Source organism: Protomyctophum parallelum (assembly GCF_964188405.1).
Source record: "Protomyctophum parallelum genome assembly, chromosome: 16".
In the NCBI taxonomy this organism is placed as follows: Eukaryota; Metazoa; Chordata; class Actinopteri; order Myctophiformes; family Myctophidae; genus Protomyctophum; species Protomyctophum parallelum.
The window spans coordinates 13683046-13703724 of record NC_139711.1 but is presented as its reverse complement, the minus strand read 5'-3'; the positions used below and the strand labels follow the sequence as shown (position 1 = coordinate 13703724).

At 44.1% G+C, this 20679-nt stretch overlaps 1 protein-coding gene across 1 annotated transcript in view; it reads right to left on the bottom strand.

Annotated features, from left to right (window-relative positions):
- The window catches only part of nlgn3a (neuroligin 3a), a 191413-nt gene that overhangs the window by 71773 nt on the left and 98961 nt on the right, over positions 1–20679 (bottom strand). The window contains exon 3 of the mRNA XM_083785889.1: positions 17246–17431. Within this exon, the coding sequence (XP_083642015.1) occupies positions 17246–17431 (186 nt within the window). The remainder of the gene's footprint in view (positions 1–17245; positions 17432–20679) is intronic.

The window sequence follows — 20679 nt, the reverse complement described above, 5'->3', positions numbered from 1 at the left end:
CAGCTTCCTTTGTCTTAATTGCGCATGTTTCTTTCCTTCCATGGAGCAACATGGAGTCCACCGTACGGTCTTCGCTTCCTAACCTTATTTAATTAACCTTGGATTGTCAGTGGGCTCTTCTTCTTCTTTGGTTTTTGGAGCATTTCTCTGGCACTGGAGCCACAATCTCCCCTAGAGGGCTGGGCAGTAATGTGCTAATTCACACTAGGTGTGACACTGGACACTTGAACTTAAAGGGGGAAACCACTCATTTTCAACATTGAACTATGTCATTAATATACCTTAGAGTTGTTGTGTGGAAATAATAACAACTCTAAGGTTGCCTAGAAGTAACATTATGAAGTACATCTCAGTGACATCACAAAGATATACTGATCACATTCCAGACCTCCAGTTCTAGGCAACACAGAATGGGGGGGACTTTTTTTTTATTATTTCCACACAACTCTAAGGTATATTAACTCACATGCCGCATGACGCCTTATGATAGTAAAATGTTGAAAATGAGTGGTATTCCCCTTTTATTTAGGGTTGTTTTTGATCGATGCATGTGCGCGCATGCGTGCTCCTGAGCCGGCGTGGCACTGCGTGTGCAATGACCAATGCAACACTGGTCAGTTCAAAACACAAACACTGTGGTCTAGTTGGAGGTACGGAGCAGCATGGCCAACATGGGGGCCTTAGTAGAGATTTCTCTAACATAACTCTTAACATAAATATTAAATCGGTCCCTTCTCTTGGGATTCATAGACCCTTTAGTTGGACATAGAACAATGATATAGAATATATTGAAATATGCTGTAGAAGAAATCAAAGTTTTCCTTACTGGATTTCTTTTTTGTCTCAGAGTTAATCTCTCCTCTTGATCCTATACACGAACAAACGATTCATTGACGACGAAGGGAAAGAGAAGGGGGGGACGGGACGGGGGTGGAACGGTCTGCTTTCAAGGTCTGATGTGAAGCAAAGAAGAACAAACGTGTGCATATATAGTATAGGATGAAGCAGGGACAGGCCCCCCCGGATGCGCTGACGGAATGATATAGAAACATGGAATAAAATGCAACAAAAACAACAACGACCCGAGAGGTGGACGGAGGGAGGAGGAGGTCGGGGGAAAAGGAGCTTGGATGAAAATTGGGCCAATCCACAGTGGAACAACAAGGAATAACAGGCAGGAGAGAGAGAGAGAGTGGGAGGGGGAGGGGGAGAGGGAAGGTGTGAGAGGGAGGGGAGGTCAGCAGAAACGTGGAGATGGGTGGAGGAGGAGGAGGAGGAGGAGGAGAGATGAAGCCCCCAGTGCTCTCAGCTGTCAGCGCTTCCTCTGCAGGTGGGGCAGGATGTGTGCCAAGTCGCCCTCTCTCACACAGACACCCTTGCATCCCTCCATAATGGATGCTTTACTCTAGTGCCAGAGAGAGAGGGGGGGGGGGGGGGGGGGGAGCAAGGGGTTTTGGGAAAATAACTGAGGGGAAAGCGGGATGGAAGCTACAAAAAGTACCGCGGAGGAGTGCATTGGAGTCAATGCAGGCAGCCAGCCAGACGGACGGACGGATGAACGGACAGGCAGACAGACTGCGCCACAAAATATATTTTTGTCCATTCAGGGGGAGGAAGCAGACAAGACGGTCTGGGAGCAATATGATGCAGTGATTGGCTTAATTGATTGCCAGGCTAATTGCATTATGGAACACAAGGGGGGTGCAGGCAGGCGGTTTGTGTGCGCACGGGAGCTGCAGTCGCTGGCCTTTCCCTCCATCACCACTGTCACTGTCAACCGTGGTTATAGGAAGCGTATGAATGGGCCCTCCTCGACAATGATTTATAAACAATGATTCATCGACGTGCATCTACCTGAACTAATGAGTGGCGGGCTCCTATACGTCGGGGATTCTGGGCCATCGTCCGGATGACACATTTCGTAGTCACGTCGTTCATCAAGCGCGATTAGATTGCAACGGTAATCTCGGCGATACATCACCAGATGTGTCTCTTATTGTTTTGTCTCCGGGAAATAGCGCTGCGACAGCTCCCGTGCAGCACATGTCACTGGAGCGGGCGAGGCCCATGCATTCATACAGCTGTGTGTGTTTGTACTGTAACTACAGGTACTACTGTATATGCAACTCTCTGAGCTATTACTCTCTCTCTCCGATATAGCCGATCCACAAGCTCACAACGTGTCTCATCTGTGGCGAGTTATGACCTTGTGGATTGGCTATTTTTGGCGCATGTCACCGTCGCGCGACAAAGTATAAACAAGGCCTCTCTCTCTTTCCCTCCCTCTCTCTATCTCTCTCGCTCTGTGATCTGTTCTCTTAAACCCAGAGCTTCACGCTTTATGGACTCGACTGGCTGCTGCTGCTGCTGCACGCTAGAGACAGACTGATGGCTGTACTCTTTGAATGAACTGCCGTTGCTGTCGTCGAGCCATTCGTCAATTCTTCATTCCTCCACTCTTGGTGCCGCCAGAGGAGAGGTGGGGCTGGTTACCTCTGACGGACACCCCGGCTGGATATTATTTTCTATTTTTCCAACTACCCATCCATCCTTGCGGTATATTATATAGTCCCCTCGCCGCCGTCCCTTTTGTTTTGCCTTGTGGGGCCTTCGTTCCTGCTTTTCACCTCCTTCAGTCCCCCCATCTCTATTATACTTCCAATACCGTAGCTTGGGCATCATTTATCCTTTTTCCATTTAACAATAGGGAGTGGCAAAAAAATCACAGTTGTGTGCCATTGGAGAGGCTAGTGCTCCTCAAAAAACAACCACTATTGTATCAGATGATTTACAATTTCTTTCAAGTTGCAAAATGTGTTCTGCTCTCCAAAGTCAAAGGAAGGGCTTTGCCCACTGCTGACCCAATAAACAGAGTAAACATGTGTTAGTGGAGGGGCCGGAGCAGTCGCTATCAAAGCCCATGTTAAATGTTTACAACTTGGACGGGAGGATGAAGCGAAACTATCCTTCTGCTCATGAAGAGAGGAAAAACAACTTGAGAGTTAATTGCAGGAACAATAATCAGGTGAACTAATTGTGTTCTCTCCGAATTTGATGTCGGCGAATAACAGGAACGCTAAATTGATGTGCTATAGCTCATACTAGTGAATCTCTCTTTGGTCTGTGTCTCGCTTGCCAGCCACTGTGTTCTGTGTGTCTGACAAACGTGAGAGTGAAATACGACTATTTGTGACTCTTTTTGATACAGAGGCAGTCAAAATGAGGTAATGGCACAGGCAGACTCTTCACATACTAGAGCATGTCTGAAATAAATGTCAGAGCTGAAATTGAATGAAAAATGTATGAAATAGATGCTTAAACATGTAGCTAGGTGTAATGTTATAGAGTCCACAGAAGCCATATCTCTAAAACTGGTGGGTCAAACTGAACAACCAATATGTCAATTTGAAGCTATGGTTCCCTTCTTTCACGTGACATGAAAAAACGATAAAAATGATAAATGCCGACCGGCAACAGCGTTGAATAGATCAACTGCGATTTTGCAGCAGGACCAGTCCAGACTATATATAAATGGGTGCAATGCTGGACTCATCATAGGCTCACACAAAAACAACGATTAGCTCATCTCTCAGTCAAGATCTAGTTACAGCTGGTGATGCACAACATTGAAATTTGTGCTAATAAGAGTTTGTAACCAAATCTGCATTACTTAATTTTCAAGAAGTCTATACACATTTAGAGAATGTAGAAGAATTGTTATTTTGATCAACATTTGCCTTTTATCTCTCCTATGGTACCAACGTCAATACAGAATGGAATTGTGGACAAAATATTATTTAGTTTTGGGTCTGAGAGGTTAAATGGTGGTCTGTGGCTCGAATGCTGAATATATAATGGACCTTGATATGAAAATAACACGCACACACAATATTGCTCAGAATAAAAAGCTGTTTGTATGTTTATATGCGATTCTGTGGAGGTGAGAGTGGCGTTCAAAGAGAAAGGTTGTCAGGTCTGTGATTGCAATATGTATTGCTTTTTACAGTAATTCTCTGTGGAATATGAAGGCAACGCTTTTCCGCAAATTTGCACCTCCGCACCATGGTGCATGGTGCAGAGGAATGCTATAATTCGAGATGTCAGATCTGCAGATGGCTTATTACGATATCGGTATTAAACAATAATTGTCTTGCTCCCTCCTAGCAAGACTCACGGGTCATTTGCAACTGTCACTTTCGGAGCCATTGAAATAATTCCACATGGCAGACATTGCCGCTTGTAGGTAAGGCTTTCACCCCCACCTGAACTGATATGAGGATGTTCCAATACTGATAACACATTTAACACATACAGATAAAAAGTAATTATCGATATGACGACCAATATCATATCATGCATCCAATTCTGGACTAAGGCAGTATTGAATGTAGTGGACTGGTATTGACAGTTGGGAAGTAAAGCACACTGTCTTGCTATACATGCTGGTTGCTGTTAGCAAATGACATAGTTCTGGAGAGAAGCGATAGCATGCGGTTATGGGGGCCCCGGGAAATCTGGGGCCGGCACTGGTCCGAGGGAAGGCTATTCAAACAGAGGAGATTGATTGAATGATTGAAAATGTTATTAACAGTTTGTTAGAGTAAGCACAGTTCGAGGAAAGCACAAGGTCTGCTAAGAGGATTGAGATACCCAGAATAGCACAATGGCTTGTTTACAATTATGGGGTCCTCCATTTTCAATTCATCAGAACAGTCAATGACATACGAATATACAGTACTATATGCAAAAACATATTGCCATATTGTTGGCCACTTGTGAAAAGTGGTTTTCTCTTTTTCCCTTTACAATAGGCGCTACAGTATAGCTGGTAACAAAATAACTAGTCAGCGTAAACACACTCTATAGGAGCATTGTTGTTCCCTTCCGCCCACCCCCCCACCCCCTGGTTTAATTATCGCTGTTGTCAATTGAGGTGGAAGAATATAGCACCTGACGAGCAGCGGTCCCTATTCTCTCATCGCTCATAGACTGCTTTCACACCCAGAGAAACGCTCAGACACCCTCCAGCAAACAACCACATCAAACCTCCCGATGCAGACATTCTGTTACCCTCAAACGCGCCAGGTAAGTTTACAGTGTCGAGTGGCTGAATGCCTTTGACACCTCAGAAATGGGGGCTGTTCAGTTCCCACAATTGTCCCCCGTCTTTCTCCATCACGGACCATTTGCACAACAATGCCGTGTATAAATCACAACCCTGGGGCTGCTGTGTACCACGGCTATCGCCTCCTCGGGCCTCCTTCAGACTAGCAATGCTGTGAGGCTTTATTTGATGTGTGTGCTTCACAGACGATGGATGGGTGTGTGATGCCGAGGCCAGAAGCCTGAACTCAATGAAATGAAATTGACGCCGGCTGCTGCTGCTGCAGATAGATATGCATCTCGATTTCTGTATTGCGAACGCTGAGTATCCGTGACATTATGGAGTGAGAGTGCGAAGCCTTCAGGCTATGAGGAGAGGGATTCCCCTGGGACTCGCTCGCTGCGGCGAGGAAACACAACTCGCACGCGCGTACACGTGTGTCATTTTCAAAGGTCAAAGCCAGACGTAACATTACAGTTGAGGCAGTAATGTACTGTACGCTCGCACAGCCTTCATCCACGTGGCCCTTATGTCCTCCTTCTCTACTCTGTGAAATGGGGCAACGTTTAAAGAGCCCGCCTTTATTAGGGTTAGCCGGTATGTCAACATGCTGCAGGGGGAGCTAATGTGTGCCACACATGCTGAAGGCTTAACAGCATCCTAAGAGCCGTGCTGTAGTATCTGCTTGTCTTTCCCCCCACAGCTTCTGCATATATATATACAGTTATATATGTAAGGTATATATTATGATAAATGATTGTCAGAGCAGAGGTGAGCGGCTTCTGGCAACACGGCTGCGTCCAGACCTGTAACGATGATGGTATCAGAGTGATTGACGGAGGCAGATTGATTCAAGGCCTAATAAACGGTGTTGTCAGTCTTACTACTCCTCCTCTTCATGTCGGGAGTTAAAGACAAGGCAAGGCAGACATTTTACCCGATGGGACTGGACTGGTGCGTCCAAAAAACACTGACCATAAGCAGTGGTGGAAAAAGTACTAAGACGTTTTACTTAAGTAAAAGTATATCAATCAACATGTACTTGAGTAAAAGTGCAAACGTATTAGCATCAAAATGTCCTTTTCATATTAATTTATTTACCACTGAAGTTGATAATGAACGCTGACGAAGGCCACACAGGCTGAAACACGCAGAGGTAAATAAATTCATATGAAAAGGACATACAATGAGTGCTGGCATTTTCTTCATTTCTACTTGTATATTCGAGCCTTGCACCGTAAGGACTTTATTCTAACCTGGAGTGCTGCGGGTTGTCTGCTTCGGCAGTACTTTCTTACTCCATTTCAAGTTTTCACATGTATAAAAAAATATCTTTTGAAAATAGCCGATTCACAAGCTCACAACGCGACGTATTGTGATGAGCTTGTAGATCGGCTATTTTCAAATGGCCGGAATGTATAAAGAGTGGTTAATGTACGTTTTGTAATAATATTTAAAAAAACGAAGAAATAACTAGTAACTAAAGTTTTCAAATAAATGTAGTGGAGTAAAAAGTACAATATTTGGATCTTAGATGTAGTGGAGTAGAAGTAAAAGCATTGGAAATTAGAAATACTTGTGTAAAGTACAAATACCTCAAAAGTGTACTTAAGTACAGTACTTTTAAGTAAATGTACTTTCCACCACTGTTGATAAGTACGTCTGTGTGTCAAAGGAGAGGACCACTAAAGGCCATCGCATCACTAAATGTCACACAGCGCCAATGGGATTATTAAACAATCAGTAATAATACCATTATCCAACTGTTTTTAGGATGGCATGTTCTAAAAACAATAAATACAAAATAACTAAAATTGCGCAATAAAGGTCAGTGTTTTCAATGGTGTAATGCTCCATCCCAACGAATACGAATATTCACATTTTAATGGTGGGTGGGTTGCTGGGTAGTATACGTTATGAATTGTGTAATGTGAATGTCGCAATTGAGTCTGGCGTAGAGGATTGTATCCTGTGCCAGAACATTCAGTAAATTTCAATAAATAGATTTAGATCTGCACTCGCCATTATTCATTCTATTTCATTGAAATAAATTACTCAGCGTGGTCTGAAATGTCCTTAATGTAGCATGCTGCCTAAAGCCTTCCGTATGAAAAGCTTGACTGATTATGTCCATTCGTCAGATTAACGCTCGTTTTTGTTGAACTCAGTGATTTTCCGTGACTTTGACTTGGCATGTTCGTCAAGCCAGTCTGTGTCAAGTCAAACCACAGTAAACACTTGACTTCCCAATGATCAGCAGAGTGTGGGTCCTAGGAAAGGAAGCCTTTCACTTTCGGTCAGAGAAATTCAAAATATTAGTGAAACCGATTATAATGTTTAGTTTTCATTGTCGCTACACTTATAAATAGCAGTTCACGTGCCTTCGGCACGCTCACATCTAGCTTAAATAAAAATAATATTAATAATCTTAACAATAATAATAATAATAACACGGCTTCCCATCATGCGCCTGTATCCCAACATGCCTTGCACTGTGTTGACGCGCGTGTCACGTGATCGGCCATAGCCATATTAACGCTTCTGAAGAGAAATAGACTATTAAATAGTCTAAATGTTAGACTATTTGCTATAGGGGAGGGGTACTATTGGCGAAATTAAAGTAAATAAAAGAATGCAATCACATTGAAGGTGGTGATTTTTTTTGGCACACATTTTTGTCCCGGCTCGAATGTAAATTACAAGAGGTTCATTGTCCATATAACATCCCCTGGCCTCCACACATGTAGGCTAAAGTGTCTTTGAGTAGCGTTAGAAAAGCACTCTACCAAACGAATTTGGCATTACAGCTTATGGGTGCTTTTAGAAATCGCTATGCTCTTTCCCAAATGTGTGTGGCCAAAATAGCAATTTGGGGGGAAAGCGTGCCAACGCGCCCACGGCCGCACCACCAGGCACAAATAACGGAGTCGGTATAATGCATGTAGTTGTAGTGCGACCCCAAAATACCATTTAGGGACAGTGCAAGCTGCCCTGCCCGTAATTTGCGGGCACCGGCTAATGGCAGCGGGTACGGCACTGACGAAATTAGGGCCCATAGGCCTCTATTTTCGTCCATGCTAAACCCCTGATCCCTCAACTATTTTGCCTTTTTTTTTTTACTATTTTGAAAAACATTAGCCAATCTACAAGCTCACAACGTGTCGATGTAGATTGGCTATTTAAGGCAAAGTAGTTTAGGGATAAGGGGTTTAGCATGGACGAAAATAGAGCCCATAGTGTTTAGCCAATTATTTGGGGACCCACTTGCAATACCCTTGCATCCACCAAGTGGGCCGTACAGGTTATGTGGCCTGCTATGAGGGACACTGATTGTGGCAATAATGACATTACACGGTCGGATGCCGTTTCTGACCCAATCAACTTTAGAAAAGGCACTACTGTGTACATCCGCTCGCACTATACTGAAATCACAAGACGGCATGCGTCATCAGTCAAGCCGGGGGCAGGAAATCAAGCAGTGTGACGCCCGAGGCCGTGAGGTCTGATTTGTACATTACAGTAACAATGCCTCACTTTCTTCTTCTTATTCACTGGCCATGAGCTCTTTTGACGTCCTCATTCCCTGCACTGCCATTGAAAAAACATCTTTAACCATTTGAATACTGACCGGGGTCCTTCCCACCGTCGTCAGTATTACTAGGTTATTTTCCTGAAGGTTTTTTGAAAAGGTTTTCCCGGCAGGTTTTATTCACTGATTACAGTGATTAGCCTTGCTAATTCTACTGCTTTGCTACTGAAAAGAAGTGTCCAGCAGAGGAACTCATTCTATTCAGGGAATCTGAACAGAATGAACATATGTGACCAGATTTGACTGAGAGCCTGCCATTGTACAACCTCCAGCTTTTCAACAGATAACTGAAATGATACATTTTATATCCAAAATTAGTTAATAGCATGGGCAGCCAACACCTCTTCACAACCACTTCACAAACTAGAGCATGTCTGAAATAAATATCAGATCTGGAATCGACATGTATGAAATATGAAATAAATGCTTAAACATGTAGCTAGGTGTAATGTTAGAGACCACAGAAGTGAACCTTTCAAGCCTGTTTTCTGCAAGACATTACTCTATAAGCCATATTGTAAGCCACGGCGTTACTATTTGCCTATCGGGCCATAGCTCTTTAGTTGACTGGTAACGTACTGTGCGTTTGGAATGGGGAACCCGGGCTACAATATCACCAAAACTGGTGGTCAAACTGAACAACCAATATCTCTATTTGAAGCTATGATTCTCTGCTTTCATATGACATGAAGAAACGAAATTTCAAAAAAATCCGATGGCAGTCCCTCAGTCAAATCTTGTCACATATAACACCTTGGCAAATTGTCTGTTTCTGACAATGCACTGAATGGGATATATGCAGACAGAATAACTCTTAGCTTCCTACTTCCGAGCTTCATTCCCTACTCAGGTGTTACCAAATACCGATGATACTAATTAAGGCTCTGTTCGATTTAGTGTGGTTCTCAAATGTTTTATTTTCTAGGACCCCCATAACTGTAGACCCCCATAACCCCCAAAACTGTACACTCTCAGAGTTACACACCCGTACGGGGCCATTTGGAACCCACTCAAGGACACTGTGAAACCCACTGGTGTTTCCAGTGAGCCAACATGCAGCATCCTGACTGTGTTTGACCAGAATGGAACAGAGCCTTCATTAGTATCATCTGTAACACCTGTGAAGGAAGTAGGGAAGAGGCCCAAGTTCTTTCCAAAATGGCATGTGTGCATAGAGCCTATTGCCAATGGCAGGACAGGACATGACAATCAACTTTAGAAAAGGCACTACTGTGTACATCCGATCGCACTATACTGAAATCACATCCTTTTCTAAGACGCCATGCGTCATCAGTCAAGCCGGGGGCAGGAAATCAAGCAGTGTGATGCCCGAGGCCGTGAGGTCTGATTTGTACATTGTGTGTTTTTGCCAAACAGTAATAATGCCTCCACTTTCTTCTTCTTAGTCAGTGGCCGTGAGCTCTTTTGCCATCCTCATTCCCTGCACTGCCATTGAAAAAACATTACTATAGGATCTTTTCCTGAAGGTTTTCTGAAAATCCACGTTTTATATAATGGCACATCTGTACCAGCTCTGACGGTGTGATAAACACCGCTCCCAGAAAGAAGAAGAACCTGAAGAACCATTTCCGGGTCCCAACCCTACTGCTTTTGGCAGAATGTTTGGGCTGGAATAGGGGCCGTTAATACGGCCCGACGGCGTGGAACAAACTTCCACTGTACCTTTGACAGGCAGCCTCTGTAGACATTTTTAAAGCGCAGCTCAAGACCTATACTTCTTTTAAATTCCTTGTTATTCATGTCCTCACTGTATTGCATTACTGCTATTATTTTAATGTTTTATGCCTTGGCTTTCTTTTTTTCGCCATTTCTCTGTAAAGCACTTTGAGCAAATTGAGCTGCATTTCATGTCATGAAAGGTGCTATACAAATAAAGTTTTATTATTATTATTATTATGAATAGTTCATGTGATAAACCCCGGTGTCCCAGATTATGATATTTTGTTAAAGAATTGCTAAAATACAGCAGCGATGCGGTACACAGGGCTTAAAATGGTTAGCGCAGGTTCAAAATCGACAGGGCTTTGTCAGATTGCCCTCCATTGTGCTCGGGGTGTCTTGTGTTTTTGCGAGGCAGCGAGTGCCTCGCATTACAACAGCCTCGGGTTCCTCATTGCTTTTTCTGTAATAAAACCCAGGCATTTAGCATGCACATTTACGGTCCTCAATAACCCAGAAGTCTTAATAAAAATGAAAGCTGACATGAGCATGAGGGATCTTCCACAGTGGCTGTCTTTAATGTCCGAGCCGTTCCATTAAAAGGGGGGCACTTCCTCAGAAGGAGAGCTTTTAGCTTGATTACTTACAGGAAGAGAGGGAGAGAGAGAGCGGAAAAAAGAGAAAGAAACCAAACGACCTTCACAGCCTTCCCGACTAGCTGTGTGTGTGTGTGTGTGTGTGTGTGTGTGTGTGTGTGTGTGTGTGTGTGTGTGTGTGTGTGTGTGTGTGTGTGTGTGTGTGTGTGTGTGCGCGCCCACATAGTGACAGACACTAGCAAACAAACAGTATATGCAGAACACATATGCAAACATAGTATATGAATGCTGTGCACACACACACAGTATCTGACATGCACACACAATGGCTGCCAAGGTATTTGCATGCAGTGCTTTTCTCTGGGCTTTGTTTACTCTGCCTTACTATATTTGGCTATGCTGTACATTTTTGTAGAACTTAACTGTGTAAATATATTTTTATACTGTCACTATAATGCACCAACCGTGCCAAGACAAACACCACATACTGTATAAATGGTGCATTTATATAGGGCCTTTATCCAAAGCGCTTTACATAGATTGTGCATTACATTCAACCATTCGCAGACACACATTCATACACCGATGACGGCAGAAACCATGCAAGGCACCAACCAGCACATCAGGAGCAATTAGGGGTTCAGTGTCTTGCTCAAGGACACTTTGACACTGACTCTGGGGGAGCCCGTGTTCGAACTGGCAACCTTGCGGTTACCATCCAGCCACTCTAACCTTGAGCCACCGCCGCCCCATATAGGCAAACAGACAGTAAACTGACAACGTAAAGAGAAATCAGTGTCTTGCCATGGCCTTATCGGTTTCTTTAATATTCAAAGACCTTCTCTTTGTTTCACGTCATAACGATTATTAGGAGAGTGAAAAGCAATGCAGATCTGCATGTTAAGTTAGTGCCTGCATGGGCGATGCCAGATAGATGATTATATGCACGCGGTTGTCTAATGTCCTCGCTTCTGACCTTCTTTACCCATTTGAAGCCAGAGAGAGAGAGAGAGAGAGAGAGAGATGTTCCCTCACACAACTGTTGAAACCCAGTTAATAGGCTGGATGTGCTGCTGGGAGAGACTACGCTTTAATGACCATTTTCTGCTTTTCAAAGTCTTGGATGTGCCGCTATAGATGACTTGCTGCGTCACCCAGCAGACAAGTCGGCCATTTTATTAACAGCAGCACAGCACACTGCACGCTGCAGAGGGTTATGAGGGAGAGAGAGAGAGAGAGAGAGAGAGAGAGGAGGGTGGGGAGAGAGAGAGAGAGAGAGAGAGAGAGAGAGAGAGGAGAGAGAGAGAGAGAGAGAGAGAGAGAGAGAGAGAGAGAGAGAGAGAGAGAGAGAGAGAGAGAGAGAGAGAGAGAGAGAGAGAGAGAGAGAGAGAGACGAGAGTCTTGTTGTCTGTGAAGGCAGCAGACAGATGGATATGCAGCAGGGTGAGATTAGATGGAGAGGGGGCAGAGCACGGGGCCAGGCGTTCTCTCAGATCTTGCCCACGCCACAGAAGAATACCTGCCCGGGCGGACGGGAGGGCTACTTTGATGGATATAACCCATGAAGACCCGAGACCATGCAGATTCTACTAAATGTCTTCTACATATTCTAAATCAGTGGTTGCTCAAACCTTTTCATGTCACCCCCCCCCCCACCAGAATGATACGTATTTGACCTCCATCTCAAAATATGTTGTTCCAGTTGACCCCCCCCCCCCCCCCCCCCCCCCCCCTCAGAAGCAAAGATTTGAGTTGAAAACGTTCGCCGGGAAATTAAATATATTCAAAGATTTGCGGCGCATTTTCCACAATCTTTCAAAAATGGCAGATCTACAAGCTAGATTTTCAACGTCTAAAGTTTAAAATAATGGTTGAAAGTGTTTCAAAGCTCTTCATAAGGTGACACGGATGCGTTCCAGGACTTAATGGGATACCTGTGAGACTGGAAGGCCCGTGGCACCGCCCACACAGGACACGCCGCCAAGGCCAGGCCAGAAGCAGGCAATCAGGGAAGAGCGGGGGGGGTTGGGGAGGGGGGGGGGGGGTGGTTCTTGCTGTGGGGCAGGGATGACATAGGAGGTCTCAGCTTATTGCTTCAGGAGGAGGTTGTCGTCACTCTGCCACCAAACTGGTTACTCACATTTTTACCAGTGGCTTGAAAAGCACTGGTCTTACCCATGGATTACCCATGCATGACAACTTCGTCACGGGAGTTGACATATCGTCATACTGACGCGTAGTTCTGATTGGCTGCCTTCCTACGAAACCCATAGGGGGGGATGCAACCAGATGTTTAATGCCATAGTCGAAACGGTCACAGCAAAGCAGAGCAGCAGAGCACACCGGAGCACACCCGCTGATTTACAGAACAGTATACACATTCGGAACCCCACCCATTTGTATTTCCATCAGAGTTTCTTGTTATAAAAGGGTCCTTTGGTTCCATTTGTAGTAGGCTAAGGCTACACTGTCAGTTACAGAGTCACCTCGACACATCCTGTTAAGTTAAAAACAAGAACTGATCAATTATCAGTTAATTACCAGTGGCTGCCTTATATCTCCAGAATTGTGCTATGAAATGTAAATACTTTATAAAAAATAAAAAGCACAACCTCTACACTTTGGTGTCAAGCAGGAGGTGCTGAATGAGTTAACACGCTTCCTGCCATTACCGTAGATCGGCAATTAATGAATACCACGCTTAGATCAACGGCAATTCATATAATGCTCGATCAAGTCGTAATGCTACCCACGTTAGCATTGGCTTGCTAGCTGGTGTTGTCAATAACACTGGAGCACGCCATCTTGATCGCTGCACGCACCTGCACCCACTCTATCCGTTTCCCAGATGGCATTTCTTGTCAAAACAAGGTTTATTCCAAGGCCCATAGCTGACACTGTGATGGTAGTCGAAACGTGTATAGGGCTGCAGTGATCAATGTATGTTTTGTAATACCACAATCAGAATCTACAAAGTAGCTATAGTAACTGAAGTTGTCAAATAATTGCAGTAGCGTAAAAGTATGATATCTGCCTCTGAGATGTATAGTGGAGAACTAGGTCTATTGGAAATTGGAAATACTCAAAGTACAAATACCTCAACATTGTACTTAAATACATGTACTTATAGATACTTTCTTGGAGCTCTGTGAAGAGTTGTTGCCACTCCGCCACCAAAGCGTCTTGAAAGGGGAGCCTCCGTCAGATGGAGAGAGTCTAGATACTGACTGCAGGCAGTGCAGTGTGTGTGTGGTGATGATGACAGTGTGTGTACAGTGGCAGTACGAGTACACTCATTAAATACACAGACACACCAGGGGAGCTCCGGAACAGTGTGTCAATGACGACTCCCATTATCTTGCACCTGGACCTCATTATCCCCGCGTCTTGAGCGGCATGCAGGGTGAAAGGCAATGTATACAGTATGCGCGTGTGCACATTTTTCGTCTGCATCATATCTAATCCCATGAATTGGAACAGACTGCATTCCGTGTGACACCGCTGCTTGTCTGTCTATCCCCCCCCCCACTGCTGCTGTTCCATTTATATTCATAGGCAAAATCAGAAACGGTTGTTTTCGACGTTGGTCGAAAACAAAAGCCGCATTGTTGACACTCTTGTTTCCTGCCTTGATTTCCATTCGGAGTGCAAAGTAGGAAAGTCAATAAAAGGCGATTTCCTTGGATGCAACAGCTTTACACGGATAGGAAATCGCTACAGAAATCCATGATTACACACCGCACCGAAACCAGGTGTGCCGTGCCACGGTTTATAATTCATTTGATTATGGATTTTTACTTCAATCTTCACCTCTCCATCGGATTCGGGGCACTTTTGATTTCTCTACCTTGTTTAGAGAGTGTTGTCTTGGCAACAGCAGATTTCAAGTCTCGCTGCTGAGACGGCATAGGGGAGGGAGCGGCAGATTCAAGGTTGCAAAGGCATGGTGTGCGAGAGGAGGAAGAAAAAAATCAGAGAGACATTTCCTCTCCGGTCGCCTGTGGCCCACTTCAGTCCTAAATTTCATAATTACCAGAATCTGTACTCGGAGAGAGAGAGAGTACCGTGTGTGTTGAAATCAGACTGCCATTGGTTATGTTCACAGCGAGAGTCCCGGTGTGATAGAAGGCTTCCTGTTTCAATTTCCTAGGATGCTGCAAGTTTTACAAGGGATCTTTTTTCATCCCATCAGCGGGGCATACATTTCCATTCAGGGGGGGAAAAAAAACACACACCCTCGGTAATATCCAATTTACTGGGAGGGAGAAGCGATGGTTTCACTGGCAGTATACTAACATGCTACGTGAAGCGTGGCATTATGGAGTGTGAATAAAAAAGGCATTTGTGTAAAAAAAAAAATCAATCCAAAAGCAGTCATCAGTCATCAGAGGAAATCAAGGCAATTAGTAACACTTTAATGCAAATTGGAGGACGCCAGCACTTGGCAAATCCACAGAATTGTAATGGGAATCAACACCGAGGAGCTCAAATGACCTCTTTCAAATGCATGGTGGTCTCCTAATCAAAATTCCCAGAATCCAGGGGATTCTAGTTCGCCTAGAGACGAGGGTGGGGTGGGGGGGGTGGGGTACAATTATCCCTGTTAATAGTTTCCTGACTGCGGTGTCGCCTACATGACTAACCCTCTAATGCGAGAGTGATTCCCTTAATGCAATTCCAGCCATGCCAACTGCTGTTGCCTTAACGCCAAACATGTGCGTCCAAATCAACATGTTGGCGGCTCGTTAACAATCACAGTTTATATGGTGGACAAGTCTGGATCTGTGTAAATATTCCTCATTTGGAGCATTAGCACCACATGAACATTGTAGAAACCAGGCAGGGTATCTAACAGGAGTCCCCCTCCCCCCTCCCCATATCCTAATATCCGATATCCTGCCATGTATGCGACACTATCAATTAGAGGCAAAAACGGATTGCCGGCCTTAAAACGGATGGATGAATATACGAGCGCCTGTAATACTTCTCAGTAAATGATGATGCCGTGTCCATTTGGCTCCGTGGGGTGCAGTTTGGAAACCTGACGATGGTTTATTGGAGCCGCGCGGCAAATGGCCGTCTCCTCCGTGTGTTTGGGCATCAGTATAGACATATCCTCTCAGAGCTCTCACACACACGCGGGAGCGGCAGGGCTCCGTCTTCTTAATGCCCGCCACGCATTAAGGAGGGACATGAGCATGAGGGATGAATGCCTGCATGTCCAGGTTAAACCCGCATTGCTGTATTTAGTATTAAGGACATGGCCGTCGTGGGCAGTAAATCATCATGGAGTGGCATTAGGCTAGCCGGAGGATAAACAACATTGCTCATGATGGGTGTGTGTGCGTGTGTGTGGGTGTGTGTGTGGGGGGGGGGGGGGGATATGTTCCATTAAGCATGACAGTGGATGCTACTAAAACGTTCCCCAGGTACAGCATGTCCTCTTTTATCATCCTTACAAAACAAAAGCTTTTGGCACAGCAACATTCGCCATGCTTAATGCAGTATATGTGCCAATGCCACGTACAGCGACACGCACACACACACACACACACACACACACACACACACACACACACACACACACACACACACAGCCTTAAAAGTTGCCGCAGAAACAAAAGCTTTTGGCACAGCAACATTCGCCATGCTTAATGCAGTATATGTGCCAATGCCACGTACAGCTACACGCACACGCGCACACACACACACACACACACACACACACACACACACACACACACACACACACACACACACACACACACACACACACACACACACACACACACACACACACACAGCCTTAAAAGTTGCCGCAGATACTCTCAAGTTAGTTACGGGAGCAGGCAATCATGGCCATTTAATTTGCAACACCTGTTCTTAAATCATCCTGCATGGCGTGCTATACAATAGCATGAATCATCCGATATCCCTCTCCATCGGCTACGCACATACTGTACAATAGCAATGCTCTGGGGTGGCTGTAAGGGCTGCAACAACAACAAATCATTAAACCTGTACCCGGTGGCGTGCTTGTAAATCAACTATTTTTACACAATATCCTTGTGAGACAATGCATTAATTCCGGCTAGTAAATCCAGAAGTGATTCATCATTCATTGATCAACCGATCAATAATTATGAAAAAGAAATATTTGCCAAAAATCACACTGGAATACTGGCTAAGACGACCCATCGATAGTTGGCAGCCCTAGGTGGTGTGTCATGGCTGTTAGTTGGCAACCCTACTGTAGGTGCATGGGGTGTCATTTACCTTCAGAGTGGTGGGAGAGGGTGAGCAGGCTGACGCAGGATGCTCCGATGCCCGAGCCGAACACAGTGATGCGGTTGGAGTCTCCTCCGAAGAAGCCGATGTTCTCGCTGATCCAGCGCAGGGCCTGGATCTGGTCCAGGAGCCCATAGTTCCCCTTGGCGGCCTGGTCGCCCGTACTCAGAAACCCTATATGACACACACACAAACACAAATCATTGAGGAAAGTTTATGCATGTACTCTTAATTTCCATTTTCCAGCCATAAAAAAAAAATACCTTAATAAAATAATTTGGTGACCCCCCCGATGGGTCGCGGCCCCCAGGTTGAGAACCCCTGGACTAGTTCCTTAAAGCCCTAGCAGGAGCATGTATATTATTATTCTATTATTCTAGTTCCTTAAAGCCCTAGCAGGAGCATGTATATTATTATTCTTATTAACGGGAGCGGTGGGGGATAAATTACTCAAATATTTGACTTAAGTACAAGTATCAATACTGCAATTTAGAAGTACTCTGTACAGAGGTATTTGCATCAAAATGTACCATTATGCAGAATGTCCCCAATCTTTTGAAAACAAGCCCACAATGTGTGGCGATGCATTGTGAGCTTGTAGATCGGCTATCTTCAAATGGATAATCAAAATCTACAGAGTAACTAGTAACTACAAATTTCAAATAAATGTAGCAGAGTTATAGTACAATATTTGAATCCGAGATGTAGTGGAGTAGAAGTAAAAGTATTGTAAATACTCAAGTAAAGTACAAATACCTCAAAGTTTTACTTTAGTACATATTACTTAAGTAAATGTATTTAGTTTCTTTCCATTCTGGTACAAAGTGTGTACTTTTTCCACCACTGCATGTTCATCATCATCACCTTTTATTTATACTAAGAAATACAGTTGAGGGCAAGCCGTCATTTTCAATGTAGCCGAGGTTACAATACACAAAATACAGTCACAAAACAATACATCAAACAACATTATGAATCAGGATAAATAACAAAGGAACTTTATACAGAACAACCACCAGTAAAATAGATCAGCATGCAAGAAGCAGGAGCAATCACAGTGAAAAATGTTCTGGAGCATTCCTTTGAACTGACCGAAGGATGGCATGGAGCTCAGTTTGAAAGAGTTTTGGAGTTCATTCCACGAAGTTGGGCCATTGACAGGAAAGGCTGTCTTGCCCAACTCCGTCTGGGCCTGAGGAACCTTGAGCCTTAAGACATCACTAGAGCGGGTCTGATAGGTTCTATTGTTCAGTTCCATCATGGAACAAATATATTCAGGGAGCATACAAGCAATGGCTTTATGTTAGAGTGCACCTGGAAGCAGGGCACTCCACTTCAGCACCATGGACAGAGCTCTTCAGTACGGTTTACAGAGACCAGAGCTCTTCAGGACCACGGACAGAGACATTTCAAAAAGCAGGCCGAGGCAGTCGCTGATTGACAAGCAGTATTATCACTCCTATAGACGTCGTCGTGTATCTGTGACAAATAGCCTCATCACCATCTCCTGACAGGTTTTACTGAAACACCTCGGCATCGTCTATAAAAAACATCTTTGCACCTTCTAAAAATCCTCTCACCCAGACTCCCACACTTCCTCCCTGCAACAGCAGTGTTTCCAGTGCACGATGATTACTTCTAACCACATTTCGGGGCTGAATGGCTGTTACTAAGATCTGTATCTGTGCAGGAAAGGAATAGCCTATTTAATTGCTAGATCCATTTAAACTACCTCAGCTGACAAGTCTGCCGGCAGTTTGTCTCACTTTAAGCTTGCTGTAGTGTATAGTAGTGTCTGTCAGGTGTGTGTGAGTGTGAATTTTTTTTGATAGACAAAAGGGATGAGCTTGACATGGGAGGAGGAACAAGAGCTGCCTTGTTTAGAAACACAACAGCTAATAATGATGATAATAACATGCCAGGAAGTGTTAAAAAAACAGCTTGTTACCGTAACTCCACTTCTTTATCATTAATCTATTGATGGTGCTGTAAAGTGTTGCTGTAAAGTGCTGCATTGGCCACATGAACCCATAGTCTCCCTATTCTGGGTCGAACATTCGGTGAAAATCTACAAGTTTATGAGTAGATTTTCGGCAAAGATGTATCTTATAGAGAGGAAAAGAGCAGTATAAGGGTTTAAGACATGAGGCAGATTCTAAAAATGATGATGATGTAGAGCGAAAAATCGAAAATAATACAGTTGCTTTCCCAGCTTTAATGCCTTAAGTGGATAAAGGACTTTATCGGAATCGGTGGTCTGGCATGTTTAGCCCATTGACTACAGCTCACGGAGCCATTTTCTAAAGCATACCATGTTTCTTTTCTCTCTCTCTCTCTCTTTTTGTTAAGTAGGCCATTCCCCAAGGCTCCATCTTGGGCCATATTCTTTTCAACGTTTATGCGTTAGCACTCAGCTGTGTCATCAGAAATCACAAAATTGATTTTCATATAGTTATGCTGATGACACCCACTTATAGATTCCTGTATCCCCAGATGGTTTTTCAGCTGCGTTGACACCTTGGTGAAGTGTATTTCTGACATGCATGTCATTGGGGGCCCAGAGAGAGAATGGCAATCTCTTTGCATTTGACACCCAAAAACCAGCTAAAAAACCCTAGTGTCATTATTGACGCATGGGAATGTCATTGTGACATTTTAAAATAACAAGAAATGTCACAAAATTATATTTTTTAACATTTAAGGAGCATTGCTCTGTAGTACCGGCGTTCTCTCTCTCCTGAAGATTAAAGCATCAGTTAGTAGCAAGTTGTCTGTCTGGCTTTGGAAATTGTTGGCACTCTGCAGTAATGTCAAGTATACCTTATTATATCATCGTCAATGCAATACCGTTGGTGGAAGTGAACTCATTGCTCAAGTACTGTACTTGAGTATTATTATTATTATTATTATATGTTAAGCTACCCAGCAACACATCAATTAATTAAAATCATCCCTCGACCTTTCCAGGTGCAAGGTTAAAATGATGAACACATGAATGCATTACTGAGTACAATCCAATATGATTATTAAAATGATATTCCTGCATACGGAGTACTTTTGCAGATTACTCACGTAAAAGGTTTTGAAAACGAGATTTACTTCATTCACCACCGACCGACTGGTGACCTGACGAAGGCCGCAGAGATGTTGTTTGTTTACAGCTAAATTAATTAATATTTTGGGGAGCATTAAGATGGCGTGGGAACCTTCTGACTCTTTACAGTATTATCTATTCTGCTCCAGAACAAATCCAAATAGCCCACTTGTGGATATACATGCACCTCTTGACCACACGCACGCACACACACGCACACGCACACGCACACACAAAAACATAGAAACATACGCACACACGCATCCACGTATTATATTGTCAATACACAGCCTGCCGGAGTCACCGCAGTTCTATTTTCGATTCGGTT